The sequence below is a fragment of the Vipera ursinii genome, assembly GCF_947247035.1.
Source record: "Vipera ursinii genome assembly, chromosome: 5".
Lineage (NCBI taxonomy): Eukaryota > Metazoa > Chordata > Lepidosauria > Squamata > Viperidae > Vipera > Vipera ursinii.
The window spans coordinates 40915126-40931315 of NC_139518.1; the positions used below are offsets into that span (position 1 = coordinate 40915126).

At 40.3% G+C, this 16190-nt stretch overlaps 1 protein-coding gene across 4 annotated transcripts in view; it reads right to left on the minus strand.

Annotated features, from left to right (window-relative positions):
• Nucleotides 1–16190, minus strand: part of VPS8 (VPS8 subunit of CORVET complex) — a 99796-nt gene that overhangs the window by 16714 nt on the left and 66892 nt on the right. For all 4 annotated transcript variants that reach the window (XM_083363712.1, XM_083363713.1, XM_083363710.1 and 1 more), the window contains exons 37-42: nt 13416–13505; nt 12333–12375; nt 11964–12067; nt 11019–11091; nt 9976–10058; nt 4061–4141 (exon numbers count right to left, since the gene is read on the minus strand). In XM_083363712.1, the coding sequence (XP_083219838.1) occupies nt 4061–4141; nt 9976–10058; nt 11019–11091; nt 11964–12067; nt 12333–12375; nt 13416–13505 (474 nt within the window). The remainder of the gene's footprint in view (nt 1–4060; nt 4142–9975; nt 10059–11018; nt 11092–11963; nt 12068–12332; nt 12376–13415; nt 13506–16190) is intronic.

Consider the following 16190-nt stretch of genomic DNA (forward strand, 5'->3'; position numbering starts at 1 on the left):
TAAATATGTTTTTAGGTCACGTCGGAAGGAGCGAAGGTCGGGAGCCATCCGGAGCTCCACCGGTAAACGGTTCCAAAGGTCTGGCGCGCCCACAGAGAACGCCCTCCCCCTGGGGGCTGCCAGTCGACACTCTTTGACCGACGGCACCCTAAGGAGGCCCTCTCTGTGGGAGCGCACTGGATGAAGGGAAGTTGATGCCGGCAGCAGATGCTCCCGTAAGTAACCCGGACCCATGCCATTTAGGGCTTTATAGGTCGTAACCAGCACCTTGAATCTTACCCGGAGGACAACCGGAAGCCAATGCAGCTCATGGAGTAGAGGTGTTACATGGGAGTATCGGGAAGCCCCCACCACCACTCGCGCGGCTGCATTCTGCACCAGCTGGAGCCTCCAAGTAGTCCTCAAGGGCAGCCCCATGTAGAGAGCATTGCAGTAGTCCAAACGGGAGGTCACGAGTGCATGAGTGCATGAAGAAATTTAAAGTGGTCTGGGACTTTGAAATTCAAACAGACAAGCACCTGTGATATAATACCCCAGAGAAAGAACTGGAGAAAAACATAAAAAGATCTCCAAATAAAAGTAGGACATCTGTGACTAGTACTAACTATAACAGGCACTTTTGGTGTGATTCCAAAACTCTGGAACACTACTTGAATATCATCAGCATTGAAAAAAATCATCGGTCAAATACAAAGGGCAGATTTACTCATAACAGCTTATATTCTGCAACTGTACCTTTAACACCATCAAAGAATAATATCTGTCTATCCCAGGTCCTTGAGAAGGACTTCATAGGTGGATAAAAATGCCAGAACCAGTCTAAACATCTGACTGACTATGCACCAAAATATAATAACATTTGTTTTATATATATACTGCTCAAAAAAATAAAGGGAACAGAAAATAAGACATCCTACTATTAAATACAGTACATTGTATTGTTTAAGTGTTCCCTTGATTTTTTGAGCAGTATATTTATTAGTTTTAGCTTTTTTGTTTTAGCTCTTTTGTATGCTGTCCAGAGTCACCTGTTTGTGAAATGGATGACCATATAAATTTGGCAAATAAACATTAAAAAAATATTTAATGTGTTAATTCTATTTAGTATGGATGAATTCAAATACAACTAGTTTCCCAAACGGGCATTGTCTCAAAAGGAACTTTTATTAGGGGCTAGTGACAGCAGGGAATCAAGGCGAGGTCTGAAAGAAAAACCCCGTGAAGCAGTATGTTAAAAGCAACATTCAATACTCCTCCCCCCCATTGTCCTAGTGTTCCGTTTGAATCCCAGCCAATCCACAAGTGGCATATTGTTTTGGTAACTGGTCTTTTTGGCAGGCTCCTCAAGGTCTTTCTCACTTTCAATTTCTTCTGGCTCCAGGCGCAAACCGTCTCTCAGATAAGGGAGAGACACTCCATCACCTGGGGGAAGGGCATCATAGCAGACAGTGCAAAGCAATCCCAAAGCTTCCCCCTCCCAACAGAATGGCAGATCATAAAGAAAGGCTACAGAAATAGAAAATAGGCATAGGGTTAAAATGCATTTCTTTGGGGACCTGACACAAATGCTGCAGCACCCAATCTAGATCAGCCACCGGGACCAGAGGTTTAGTCTTCTGAACTTTCAGACTCATGCTGCAGCCCATTCTCCGGGAACATCTCTCTCACCAGAATGTGTGTTTTGGGATATTCTGTGCATAGCATTTATGTGGTGCCTGGTTGTGTGTGCTTTTTAGTTGTTGATTGGGGTGTTGATGGCCAGCTGTTGGCTGTTGTTGGCTGAAACAACAGTGATGGAGCTCCAGTGATGGAATTCCCATAACTATACACAGTTCATTCTAATTTATTTCCTGTTTTGAAGAAACGCAGTATATTACGGGGCCCCTAACCCCCGGTCGTGGACTGGCACCAGTCTGTGGCATGTCAGAAACCAGTCTGCACAAACACACGAAGCCCCATCCATGGGATGCAGGCAGCACAAGAAACCATGTCCCCTCTCATCCACGAAAAACCTCTCTCCATGGAACTGTTCCCTGGTGCCCAAAAGGTTGGGGGCCTCTGCAGTATATGATATTAAACATCTATATTATTTACTATCTATAATACAGTAAAACCAGATTCAGGTAGCTTTAGAAACTCTTCTCCTCAAAAACATCTACTTATGTTTTTTTGAATCCTGATGTTCATGATGGCTGACACACAGGATTAGCTTTCTTGTACGAGGCGACTGCGCACGTACTGTACTTTTGGGATGATTGATGATAAGGCAAAAATATAAAGAAACAAAGGGAAGACTGAAAAGATATAATTGCCACAGTATTGGGCAAGAAATCTCTAGTGATAATTTCTTACACACATACAGAACAGATCAGTTTCATTTACTATAATTTATATCTCTGTTGGTAGAACTGACAAACTTCCTCCTAAATGGTACTCTTTTACAATTTCTATTTAGCCTCAATGCAATTGGTGGAATCTGAAGTCAATTCCTAAATTTCAGACCAGTGTAAGAATAAAACATATATAATCAAAGCTTAGGTATGAAGGTAAGCGAACAACTTTTTCCTATAAATGAATAGCTTCATCCTTCTTAAGGAATTGAAGAGGCTGTAGCTGATTGTACCCAGACTACTTTAAGCCTGATAAGTGAAGATAAAGACTAAGAACCACTGAGTGTTGGAGAGGAGGAAAGAAGAGCAAGAGAGGTGATCTGGAAAGAAAAAGAGGGGCAACTGGCAGATTTTTAAAGGGGATTCATGAAAGGTTTGTTCAACTTCATCCATTCCATTCAAGGGAGATACAAATCCTCTCTCAAAAAAAAAATCATAAACATGTCCAAGGCCAATTATTACTAGATGAAAAACAGTCTTTCACTGATTAAATATTTCAGCTGATAATAAAACCCATACATTGTTTTTAAGTAGATAAACATAAACAAATATCATCTTATTTGTGTAATGGATTACAGTGTACAATTCTAAAACTTTTTACCTTAAATCAATTTTCACCACCAGGTTTGGAAATAATAAAAAATTGTACTTAGATAAAAAGATACTGAACCCCACTGTGAAGCAATACAAAAATTAGTCAAGATTCAGGAAGCTGCATTTAGGAACTGAATGCTTACAGACTATTTAAATCACCTATTAAAGTTTAATGAATTTCATATTTTCAAGGACAGCTTTTCAAATCCCAATTTAATGGCAAGGACAAAATATTCAGCTGAATATAACCTTGCTATAAGTGGCGAACAGCCAACTAGGGTTTGAGAGAAATAATGGTGCCTTGCTTTTCTACACTCTTATTTTTGCTTTTAAAAATCTAACTACACAGCTCATTTACAAAAAGGGAGATACAGTGGAAGTAGAACTGAATTCTGAAAAACTAAACCTTATGAATGCAATCTAACTCTATTTGTTATTCTGTCTGTATTGATAAACAAAAGATGGTAGGCAAAGTCAGAGTTCACTTCATCAAAGATGATGCTGGCAAAAGATATTTCCTCAGTTTACCTTCAAGTTATTTAATGTGAACAACCAGGTAATTGCCCTTATTCATGCTCACATCAAGACCCAGGATCAGCACTGGGTACAGGCACATACTTGATGGTACAGCCATTTACCATATGGAACTTCAAATATGTGGTGATCTGCTTAATTGGTGTCCAGGAAGAATCAAGACAGAATTCACATAATTATGAATTATGAATTAGCCTAATTTACACTTAATGAGTATATTCATCTGAATGTAGTTATGTTGCTAAATTTTACACTGCACTTTTCCAAGTAAGGTATGTATTGGAAGGAATTGCAGCTCCAAATGTATGCAATCTTTGTGCATGAAACGGGACAAATTTGTGCAGAAAAAAACCTTGTATGTTATAGAAAGCAAACAGACTATACAATATAAAGTGACAAGTTAATACAATGGTTTTAGCTTGCTAAAGTTTTCTTGGTTAAAGCTCTTAGAAACTGATAAGGAACAAAGAAGATTTACAAACTCTAAATCTTGGACAATGGCAATTTTAATCAACAAGAAAAAAATCCCACATTGTACTTACCTGCTCATAGTTAAAGCTGTCTAGCATACCCAGCACAAGACTCTGAATTTCTCCAAGTTTTCCTCTTCCATATACTGGATCCTGTGTGAAAGTTATTAGAAGGTTAAACAAATCAACATTAATAAAAACAGATAAAAAAGAAAGCTTGACTGTTAAATATTTTCCTCTAATTACATTACAATGTATCTCATGTCTCTTATCCAATAAAACTGACAGAATCTAAGAAATAAACAGAGCTATAATTTCTAAAGGGAGTTCAGGTTTTCAACAAAAATATTTCTATGTTCATAAATCTGCAGGAGACAAATTCAAAACGGGAGGTTTTTGTGAAAGGAGATTAAATCTCCCTTCATGGATATGCACGTGGTTTTCTGCTAGTAAAGGTTTTCTTAGAACACAGTAACAAAAATAATATCCCATCAGAATGTTTAAGATCCTGCACAAGGTCACTTTGAATTAATTCTGCTGTAGAAGAACAGTGTCGAAACTTACTTTGGGGGGTTTCTATCATATCATATCACACATATCATACAATAACTTTATTGTCACTTTGAATGTACACCAGTCGGCATACATCAAAATGAAGTTTCGTTGCATGCAGCTCTCAAAGGGTCACCACCTCCAATATACACTCCTTGTTTGTGGCCAGGTCAAATTACAGATCTTCCATTTTAGTCTCTAGGGAACAAACAATGGCAAACAGGACAGATGGAAACAGAGCTCCATGTGGATTAGCCCTCAAATTAGCTTGCATTCCTGTATGACAACCTCACCTCCTTCCCTTTTTCTGATCCTGTCTCTTCCACCTTTTCCTTAAAGGGGCCTTGCTTCTTTTCGCCTCTGGAGCACGCTGCCAGCTGCCACCACCACCAACTCCTCCAAAAGCCTCTCTCCCATTCTCTGGGCCTGCCAACAGCCTCATCCAGTTCTAGTCTCCTATGAACTTGCTTTACCAGAGAAGGGAAATGTCACAGTGTGTTTCATTTCAGAGGTATTTCCTTATCTGATTTCTCAATGCCTTCAATAATGACAGAGCTTCTAATGTATTGCCTTCACTAGAAGTTGGGATACATTCAGAGATGTATTGGCTCATGCTGAAAATAGCTCATGTTGAACTGCGTCATCACAGGAAATGTTTTATGACATTTTGTATTATGTCTGCAATGCACATGGAATCTACACTACAAATATTCTACATATGCTTTCAAAATGCCTTGTCTTTTGCTGCATCTTCTCCTCTCAACATACAACTTAGTGCTGCAGTATTAAGACATAGATAATCGGTCTTATTGCTTGAACAGGTTCTAAAAAAGGGACAGTTATTTTTTCTTCTTAAAAAATGCATTATTTTTTAATTCCTGAACATATTCTAATGGCAATGAAGCTTTTTAAGAATGGGGGGGGTCATATCTGGTTTTAAATAGATACTTTCCACTCTATTTTTTTCAGCATGCATAATTTAAAAGCAGCAACTCAGAAAGTACATCGTGCTGCAACACTATATAAATTATGGAGAGCAACTGGGAAATCTGAGCTCTTAATGCAGCATGTACCTGATCCATGACATGCAGCAAACTATTTTTATCTGCTAGATAGCCAACTAGTTTTGGGGGATACTTTCTTGGAAAGGATATGTCAAAGAAAAACATAGACTTGCTAGAGAATTGAAGACAGAAATGTAAAGAAACAGCTGCTTAATAAATTTATGACATAATTTTGCATTTATAGGTCATTTCAAGCTTTTTTAAAAATAAATACATAGTGGTAAAATTGTTTGATCATGGTTATTATGGTACACCATAGCAGGTTGCAGCATTGAGCCAAACCTTGCTGACTGTGTAAAAACTAATTAAAATCAGACCGCCCCACAAAGGGCCAGCTACTAGAAAACCTCAAGCCTAGACTGTAGACTTTTCAAAGTCATCAAAAAAAGATCTTGGAAAAAGAAAAGGGCAAACTACTTCCAAATACTTAGCAAGAAAATATTGAAGGTATTCACAAAGTCATCATTAATCAAGCTTGATTTAAAGGAAAGAGCTTTTAGGAGGAATGTGAAATGAATCCCCAATAGAAAGCAAATCAGCTAAATGATTTTTAAATGGCATGAAATTAATTCAAATGTCTGATATTGTACTGATCATTTGAACCTTACTGGGAAATTAAAATCAGAATTACAAAAGGAAAATGGCTACAGCTGCTTATTACAATGGCGTCGAACATGATTATATGTGTGAGAGAGTGTGAAGGCAGAAGCATTTCCAATTCCAACTTTTCACAAGCACAGTTAAGATTTTTCTTTTTAAAAAGTAGCATAGCTGCCAGGTAATGGAAATGAGGCTTGACACATGCCTAATTATTAAACTGTAATTCTACCTAACCTATAACTTGTCATTTTTATTTTATAGCAATTCTGTTAAATACTCCTTTCATACTGTCTCATATCCTCACAGGCTATAAACAAGTTACTTATGATACAATTTTTATCTCCATAAGCTTAAAATTTTTACATTGTGATGGTCAAAGATCAAGATACTGTATTGTACTGAATGAGCGTGGACTGAATATCAAAGTAAGTGATCAGAATGAGAGAAGCACACCAAGTTGGGTTGAATTATAGCAAGAGATGAATAACACTAGAATTGCAAACAAATAAAGGAACAAAGGCAAAATGGGTCAAGATGAGTTTTCATATGAATCTGAAAAAGGGGGAGATGAGATATTTCAAGAACAAAAGTTAAGGTATGAAGTGGTGGAAACAAGGATGGTTTGCAAGTATAGTATACATGGAGAAGCATCAGTTTTAGATGTGCTTCCTTCTTATTCTTATCTAATGCTTTCAATTTCCCTGGATTATTATTTGTTATTCCTTCTGTGTATTCTGCATTGAAAGAGAATACCATATTTACGTACATTAAGTAAAGCAACGATGCAGTATAAAATCACAGATCAGATGTCAATCATTCAGAACATTCAAACAGCAATCAGATGATTCCTATTAATTAATTTATTTAATAATTATGAAATAAATAAATAGTGCTGTCCATCTCACTATTGAGCAACTCTAGTTATTATAGTTTCCACCATGCAATAAGGAAATTCCTCTCTTTTTATGCAAATAGATAGTTAACATATATAATAAGGCTCAAAACATGTCAGACAGTATGGTGTTCAAGTATATCATATGTTGAATACATTTAATATGTTAGATAAGTGCCAATATAATTATTTTCATCAGTACCTGACAGCTATAACAAAAGTGATGCTTTAGCAAGATGACACGTGCTATTTTCTGGATATTTTCATTAAACAAGTAAACAGAAAGATCAGGAAAAGACTTCTGTAAAATAACTAGAGTTAACTGACCCATATTTCTATGACTTGTACACCCTTAATTAATAAGGTTATTTTTGCATGCAAGTGGTCTTTGTTATATGCACACGGGGGGGGGGGGGGGGGGGGGAAAGAGCTACATGACAATTTAACACTATAACCAAACTGAATTAAAGGATAGAATAACAGATATGTCTTCTCTTTTGGAAAGATATCTTTGCAGAAAAACAATTGTAAATTGTATGATGCTGAGATTAGGCTCATAGAGTTTCATTTCTTCAAAGTATCAAATGAACAGCAACTTAACAAATATATTATCTACCCAGTTGTCATGAGACAGTATAATAAATCACACGCTGGGAAACTGAAGCACTCCACAAAGCAATTATATGGCTAATATAAACTGGAAAGCCAGTAGGCTTTTGTTGGAATAGATTTATTTAATCACAAATCTGGCAATAAAAATCCTTTTTAAAATTTCATTTCCAGCAGGAACACTGATTTAGTAACAAGTACAAAGTTTTCCAATAAAACAAAATACTTTTGACAAAACTGTTTGCAACGTCTTTAAATGAAAACTTTATTGGATAAAAAAACTGACAAATAACAATTCTTGTACTACATCTAAAAGGCAAACAGAGTTTACTAAAATATGTTCTGTTTATTTTATTTTTCAGTTCAGCATAGAAAAGAAAAATAAGGAAAATACACTTCAATTTTTTTTTAACTCACAGGGTGGTCATTGGTGAAGTGTTAAGAAAGCAACTAACACAGTTTCAAATAGATACTTTATTTTTATTTTATTTTTTTATTTTTAATCCCATTTATATCCCGCCCTTCTCCGAAGACTCAGGGCAGCTTACAATCTAAGCACAATCAATGTGCTTAGCAATATGCCTGCTTATTCCTATTACTTTGACTTTCCAAAGAAGAGATTAAGCAGTATCTTTCATCCTTTCCATACCCCAGCACAGATGCTATTCAAGGTAATCTTATACTTTATAGATAAAGGAATCTGTTTTATGCTAGGCATCTACTTTTTCCAATGTTATCACATTTAGATGAACTTTGGCTTTTCAAATCTTCATAGAGGTCTTTCATTTCACCAGATTTATATTCTTTTTAAACTGATATGTCAGAAACAAGAAACATGTGCTCTATCATGCCAAAATGCAAACAAAATATATGTTTAAAAATACACTGAGTTTCAGTCTCAATATTTAAAATTTTAGTTACATTAAAATTCTCATTTGGACCAATTCTGAAATTAATTCCTACAAAGCCTACATAATTTCCTCAAAATTCCAGTCTGGTACAAGTATGTCTGATTAAGTTTTTGTTTTCCTGCTGTACAAATAATCATTTATCTAATCTCCTCTACTACATTACTCACCAAATCAGATGCAAAACAGAATACAGAATACCAGAGTTGGAAGGGATCTAATCCAACCCCCGACCCTAGCAGGAGACCCCATACCGGGGGAGGCAACCTTGGCTCTTTTATGACTCGTGGACTTCAACTCCCAGAATTCCTGAGCCAGCTATGCTCAGCTTAACACCCAGCCATCGACCCCCACCATCAACTACTAAAAAGTTACACACAACCAGGAACCACATAAATACCCCACAGAGAATAGCCCAAAGCACATACTCTGCTAGAGAGAAATTCCCTGAGGATGGGCTCCAGCATGAGTCCGAAAGCTCGGAAGACTAAACTTCTGGTCCCAGTGACCGATCCAGATTGGATCCTGCAACATTATCCTGGGCCATGTATATTTGCCTTCATTTGTGTCCAACCTCTTCTTAAAAGCCTCCAGTGATGGAGCACCCATAACTTCTGGAGGCAAGCTGTTCCACTGATGAATTGTTCTCATTGTTAGGAAATTTCTCCTTTGTTCTAGGTTGGATCTCTCCTTGATAAGTTTCTATTTGTTACTCCTTATCCTGCCCTGGTGCTTTGGAGAATACATTGATCCCCTCTCTTCTGTGACAGCTCCTCAAATATTGGAAGACTGTTATCATGTCTCCCCTCATCCTTCTTTTCATTGCACCAGACATACACAATTCCTGCAAACGTTCTTCATATGTTTTAGCCCCCAATCATTTTTGCTGCTCTTCTCTGCACTCTTTCTAGAATCTCAACATCTTTTTTGTATCGTGGTGACCAAAACTGTATGCAGTATTCCAAATGTAATCTTACCAAAGCATCATAAAACGGTACTAACACTTCATGTGACCTTGATGCTATCTCTGTTGATGCAGCACACTGCTGGCTCATATTTAAGTGGCTGTCCACTAGGACTCCTAGATCCCTCTCACAGTTACTGCTGTGCAGTCAGGTACTATCTGTTCTATGGTGCATTTGGTTTTCTTGCCTAAGTGTAAAACCTTTCCCACCACTGGACTGCATTATGTTCGAAAGGTATGCAGTACTGCTCTGGCATATTTATGTTGTTTCCAATATCAATATGAATTTGAAGCAATATCATGCTTCAAATCAAGCCAAAGAGGATGCAACATAAAATGCAGCTTTGCAATGCACATTAAGAATTTTTAAGGTAACAATATTATTTGCCATAACTCACCTGTAGGATTCTCTGCAAAATTAATGGCAGAGCAATGAATGTTGTCATATTGTTCAATACTTGCATTGTTAAGTTCTTCAAATCTAAAGAACAAATATAACAATAAAACTCATAGCAATGAATGCAATTTGTTATTTTTGTCCCAATGGTGAACAAAATTAATAGGAATGATATATGTGGCTAGTGAATTTTTCCTTTTGTGAATAATTGAATTGGAATCTCTTTAGTGTCTTAACTCAGGGGTAAGCAGTTTTCTTGGCAGCAAATAGCACAATTTCACAGGATCATGCAACACAAAAAATAATGTTAAATATTTAACAATAAAAAGTGACAATAAAGTTATTATTATCATTATCATCATCATCATCATCATCATCATTATTATTATTATTATTATTATTATTATTATTATTATTATTATTATTATTATTATTATTACATAAGAGTTTTCAGTGATCTCACTACTGAGATTTGTGGAACTTCACATGACAATGCTGAAGTTTTAAGCAATCTCATTTGAGAACACTGACATTTTGCAGGATATGGCGATCCTGTGAGATGTTGGGTACTTTTAAAAATCTTTACAATTAAATTTGCATTTAATTTTAGTGTTTTATACAGTGCCCTCATATATACCTGCCTCAGCTAAATGCATTTCAAATTGGTGATATTTTCAAAAAGATTTCCCAGAATTCAAATTACCTTTGCAAAGGGTAGACTAATATAAATATCACTTAGGTGAGATGAATAATGTAGAAATTTGATAAATAAACTCAATATGGTATACATTTAAATGAAAAAAACGATAGCTCCAGAAAGTTTACTGATGAAAAATGTTGCAAAAATTATGCTTCATATCAAGTAATTGCAGGCTCAAATTCATGATTTTATCACAGAAAAAGGAAAAGTAAAGAAATGTTATTCAAAAATATATTACTGATTATCACACACAAGTAGCAAAACTAATTCACAGCCTTTTTGTTATTTGTCATTTTGTCTTGGATATCTTTTCTTGGGACAAAAAAGGAGACAAACATGCTTACATTCCGAGAAACGAGGTAGCAGTGCAGATCTTTGGGGTGACAACATTGCCTCTAGGAGCGGAAACCACAGTGCCTAAAAATAAAAGGAATCTCAGAATTGCACAAAAAATAACCTCCATCAGTTTCACACAGAGCATCTTGCTTCTGTTCCAGGATATGCCAATGCCTGTACCTGTTGTAAAGCAGCACCAACACCACTATAAACTGAAAAGGACATAAGTGCCCGGTTTATCTAAGTGATAAATGCAATGCACCTCCTAATGCATTGTTCCTGTATTGGGAGAGCTATTTTAGAGGCTGCCTGCTGCCGCCATCATTTCCCAATCTCTCAGCTTGAATTTCATAACACACCCAGGACATTTTGGTTGCACAATTTCTCTATCCCAGCCAACTTCACTGCTCACATTTACAGCACACCTTTTGGAGTTAGGTCTACAAGGGGAAGGCATGCTGATGTTAAGGTGCCCTGGGGTTGATTCTGCTATAGAATATATAGTGTAGCATGACACAGCTCAGTAGTTTTTCAATATTTCCTATTAAAATACAAATTAGTTTTTTCTGGGCTTTTTATAGGATAATAGAAGAAAAAGTGTTTCTAGTAACAGAAAAAAACACGTTATGTGCCTGCAATTTAAAAGACAGACAGACCTCACATAGCTTTCTCTTCTACGGTAATTGAGTGGAATTACCTTAATTCAGATTTTTTTTTGTTTCTTTCCTTTTGAATCCAGAATGTGGACTATCAACAACAGCAGATCAGAAAGATTTGGGGTTGCACTTATCTCAACAGGAAATATTATTCTTGACTTTACAAAAAATGGGTGGGAAAGTACTAGATGAAATACATGATGATAGCTACAAGTCTACCTTAATATTACAAAAAAGTGGCTTCATGGGAAACAAAAGCATCCCATTTTTAAAGCCAGAGTATAAGGAAATACTTACTTCTCGCTCCTGCTGATTAAATTTGTGTGAATTCCTCTGGCAAAGTGCAATTGTTTTTGCTAAGGTACCTTCAATATCTTTTAATAAAGGAAGTTCTGCTGAAACTTGAATTAAGACAGAAGCAGTGATTAGATATTATTTTGTAGTTAACTTAAAGCAATTAAAATCTATATGGAAAAGTACTAATCCCACAAACAATGAATGTGTGTGCATGTAATAGCTCCTTGGAAATGGGAAGTAAAAATTAATAAATGTCTATAAAGCTTAATCTTGATTCTGACCGAATAATACAAATATTTTAATGCAACAATTGAATATTGTTCAACATGAACATGCTTCATGAGAAAATAAATCTGTTTTGAAGCTTACTTTTGTCTCCAGAAGTCAGTGTTGAAAGTTTGGTTTGTAACCACTACGAAAAATAAATTTTGTGTTATTTGAATTCACATGGCATTTTATAAACTATCCATAAGTACCTATTCTATTCATCTCTCATTCACTAACACTTTCACATTTTCTTCAATTTCTGTAGGAATTGGTCATATCTCTGTACAGGGCAATATGTGAGGTACAACAGAACTAGATATACTACCTTCAAATAGTCTTCTTCCCCAATATGCTTGCTGGCTGAGCTGGGCATGCTTGGGTTCATTACCTTCAAGCCAAGTCCCCTACTCAGCTGCATTGGGCTCCATTTGCTCACCTTTGCTGGCTCCACTCATTGCTGTTTGCACAAAGCAGCTAAGCAGTGGATTTGCAAACAGTAGCTTGAGGGCAAATGCCATGGGTGGAGCCAGCAAAAATGAGTTGTGTTAGGAGAACAGCAGCCCTGGCTTTGCTCACTGCCATTCGCCCAGCAGAGCTGAGTAGTTGACTTGCAAGCAGGAGGCTTGAGGGTAAAAATCAACAAATGGAGCCAGTGAAGGTGAGTGAGCAAAGTCCAGTGCAGCTGAGCAGTGGACATGCAACTAACAGACATGAGGGCTATGAAGCTAAGTGGGCCACACTGGGGAGAGCAGCCATTAAGTGAGGCATCACATGGGGTATTTTATTTAAAGGCCACCACTTTCATCTGAAATGGGCAGGATCTATTACAGTCACTGACTGAGGATTTACTATGCTCTCAGTAAGAACTGCAGTGACCAAGTGGCAATTCATACATTTACACACATAATAAATCTCACAGGGCTTACAAACATCTGTTTTCAATTTTAAAATTATGATCAGACATGAATAAAAATAAGAATCATAAAGCTTCTTCTAAAGATAAAAATCAACTTGGCAGCTTATTTCAAATTTAGGATATACAGTAAATCCAGTGAATTTTAGCTTTCTAATGCAGACAACATCACCCATCCCCAATGTTAATTTTTGGTTCAAATTAATTTTTTTTCTAAATAAAAAGAAAAAATACCCTCCATATTTCATAGTGGAGTTTCTGCTCTCTTATACCTCAAGCATAATTAAGAAGGCAGCAGGAATGTCATCTTTCTTTTCAAGCAAGTAAGAAGAAGCCTCGTGGAGCTGATATTTTTGGGTGACCTGCATAAAATGCCAAACATTAATTTTAGCTACTTGTATGCAGAAAACATTCATTACTTGGATATCTTGGATCACTTTTGGGGATACAGTGTCCTATCTCTTATTTTACTAGGCTTATTTTACTGCACAATTAACCTTCTATATTTTTCATTACAGCAGAAGAAAGGGAAGCAAATTAAAGAGAAGGAATTTCAGATGCAAGTTAATAGTTTACAAAAGCTCAGTTACCTTGCATCAGCTTGATCCTTTTTCAATTGCTTTTTTCATTTTTCATGAATGAAGATACACCTGTCCCAGGATGACATTACAGGATCCAATATGTGTCAGTCACCAGGACCTCAGAGGTTTTAATCTTCCGGGCTTTTGGACTTGTAGCCGGAGCCCCTGTCCACGGGGAATTTTCTCTCTCTCTGGGTGGATGGGCTCCAGCTCAGAAGACAAAACCTCTGGTCCCAACGACTGACTCAGATCATTTTTAAAAAAAATATATACCGTATATACTTGAGTATAAGCCGACTCGAGTATAAGCCGAGACCCCCAATTTCACCCCCAAAAACTGGAAAAAGTTATTGACTCGAGTATAAGCCGATCCGCCGTTCTGCAAGCCTCTGCCGCCAGCAGAGGCTCGATCCGCCATTTTGCAAGCCTGAATACACAGGAATACCCTGTGTGGCCGCGGCTCGTCGGCAGGTCTCCGTTCCTCCTGCCGACCTTTGGGGAGGTTTGGGCGCCTCCCCAAACCTCCCCAAACCTCGGCAGGTCTCCGTTCCTCCGCGCAGACCTGCTGACGTTTGGGGAGGTTTGGGCGCCTCCCCAAACGTCCCCAAACCTCGGCAGGTCTCCGTTCCTCCGCGCAGACCTGCCGACCTTTGGGGAGGTTTGGGCGCCTCCCCAAACGTCCCCAAACCTCGGCAGGTCTCCGTTCCTGTTTGGGGAGCTTTGGGCGCCTCCCCAAACCTCCCCAAACCTCGGCAGGTCTCCGTTCCTCCGCGCAGACCTGCCGACCTTTGGGGAGGTTTGGGCGCCTCCCCAAACCTCCCCAAACCTCGGCAGGTCTCCGTTCCTGTTTGGGGAGGTTTGGGCGCCTCCCCAAACCTCCCCAAACCTCGGCAGGTCTCCGTTCCTCCGCGCAGACCTGCCGACCTTTGGGGAGGTTTGGGCGCCTCCCCAAACGTCCCCAAACCTCGGCAGGTCTCCGTTCCTGTTTGGGGAGGTTTGGGCGCCTCCCCAAACCTCCCCAAACCTCGGCAGGTCTCCGTTCCTCCGCGCAGACCTGCCGACCTTTGGGGAGGTTTGGGCGCCTCCCCAAACGTCCCCAAACCTCGGCAGGTCTCCGTTCCTGTTTGGGGAGGTTTGGGCGCCTCCCCAAACCTCCCCAAACCTCGGCAGGTCTCCGTTCCTCCGCGCAGACCTGCCGACGTTTGGGGAGGTTTGGGCGCCTCCCCAAACGTCCCCAAACCTCGGCAGGTCTCCGTTCCTCCGCGCAGACCTGCCGACCTTTGGGGAGGTTTGGGCGCCTCCCCAAACGTCCCCAAACCTCGGCAGGTCTCCGTTCCTGTTTGGGGAGCTTTGGGCGCCTCCCCAAACCTCCCCAAACCTCGGCAGGTCTCCGTTCCTCCGCGCAGACCTGCCGACCTTTGGGGAGGTTTGGGCGCCTCCCCAAACCTCCCCAAACCTCGGCAGGTCTCCGTTCCTGTTTGGGGAGGTTTGGGCGCCTCCCCAAACCTCCCCAAACCTCGGCAGGTCTCCGTTCCTCCGCGCAGACCTGCCGACCTTTGGGGAGGTTTGGGCGCCTCCCCAAACGTCCCCAAACCTCGGCAGGTCTCCGTTCCTGTTTGGGGAGGTTTGGGCGCCTCCCCAAACCTCCCCAAACCTCGGCAGGTCTCCGTTCCTGTTTGGGGAGGTTTGGGCGCCTCCCCAAACCTCCCCAAACCTCGGCAGGTCTCCGTTCCTCCGCGCAGACCTGCCGACCTTTGGGGAGGTTTGGGCGCCTCCCCAAACGTCCCCAAACCTCGGCAGGTCTCCGTTCCTCCGCGCAGACCTGCCGACCTTTGGGGAGGTTTGGGCGCCTCCCCAAACGTCCCCAAACCTCGGCAGGTCTCCGTTCCTGTTTGGGGAGGTTTGGGCGCCTCCCCAAACCTCCCCAAACCTCGGCAGGTCTCCGTTCCTCCGTGCAGACCTGCCGACCTTTGGGGAGGTTTGGGCGCCTCCCCAAACGTCCCCAAACCTCGGCAGGTCTCCGTTCCTGTTTGGGGAGGTTTGGGCGCCTCCCCAAACCTCCCCAAACCTCGGCAGGTCTCCGTTCCTCCGCGCAGACCTGCCGACGTTTGGGGAGGTTTGGGCGCCTCCCCAAACCTCCCCAAACCTCGGCAGGTCTCCGTTCTTCCTGCCGACCTTTGGGGAGGTTTGGGCGCCTCCCCAAACGTCCCCAAACCTCGGCAGGTCTCCGTTCCTGTTTGGGGAGGTTTGGGCGCCTCCCCAAACCTCCCCAAACCTCGGCAGGTCTCCGTTCCTCCGCGCAGACCTGCCGACCTTTGGGGAGGTTTGGGCGCCTCCCCAAACGTCCCCAAACCTCAGCAGGTCTCCGTTCCTGTTTGGGGAGGTTTGGGCGCCTCCCCAAACGTCCCCAAACCTCGGCAGGTCTCCGTTCCTCCGCGCAGACCTGCCGACCTTTGGGGAGGTTTG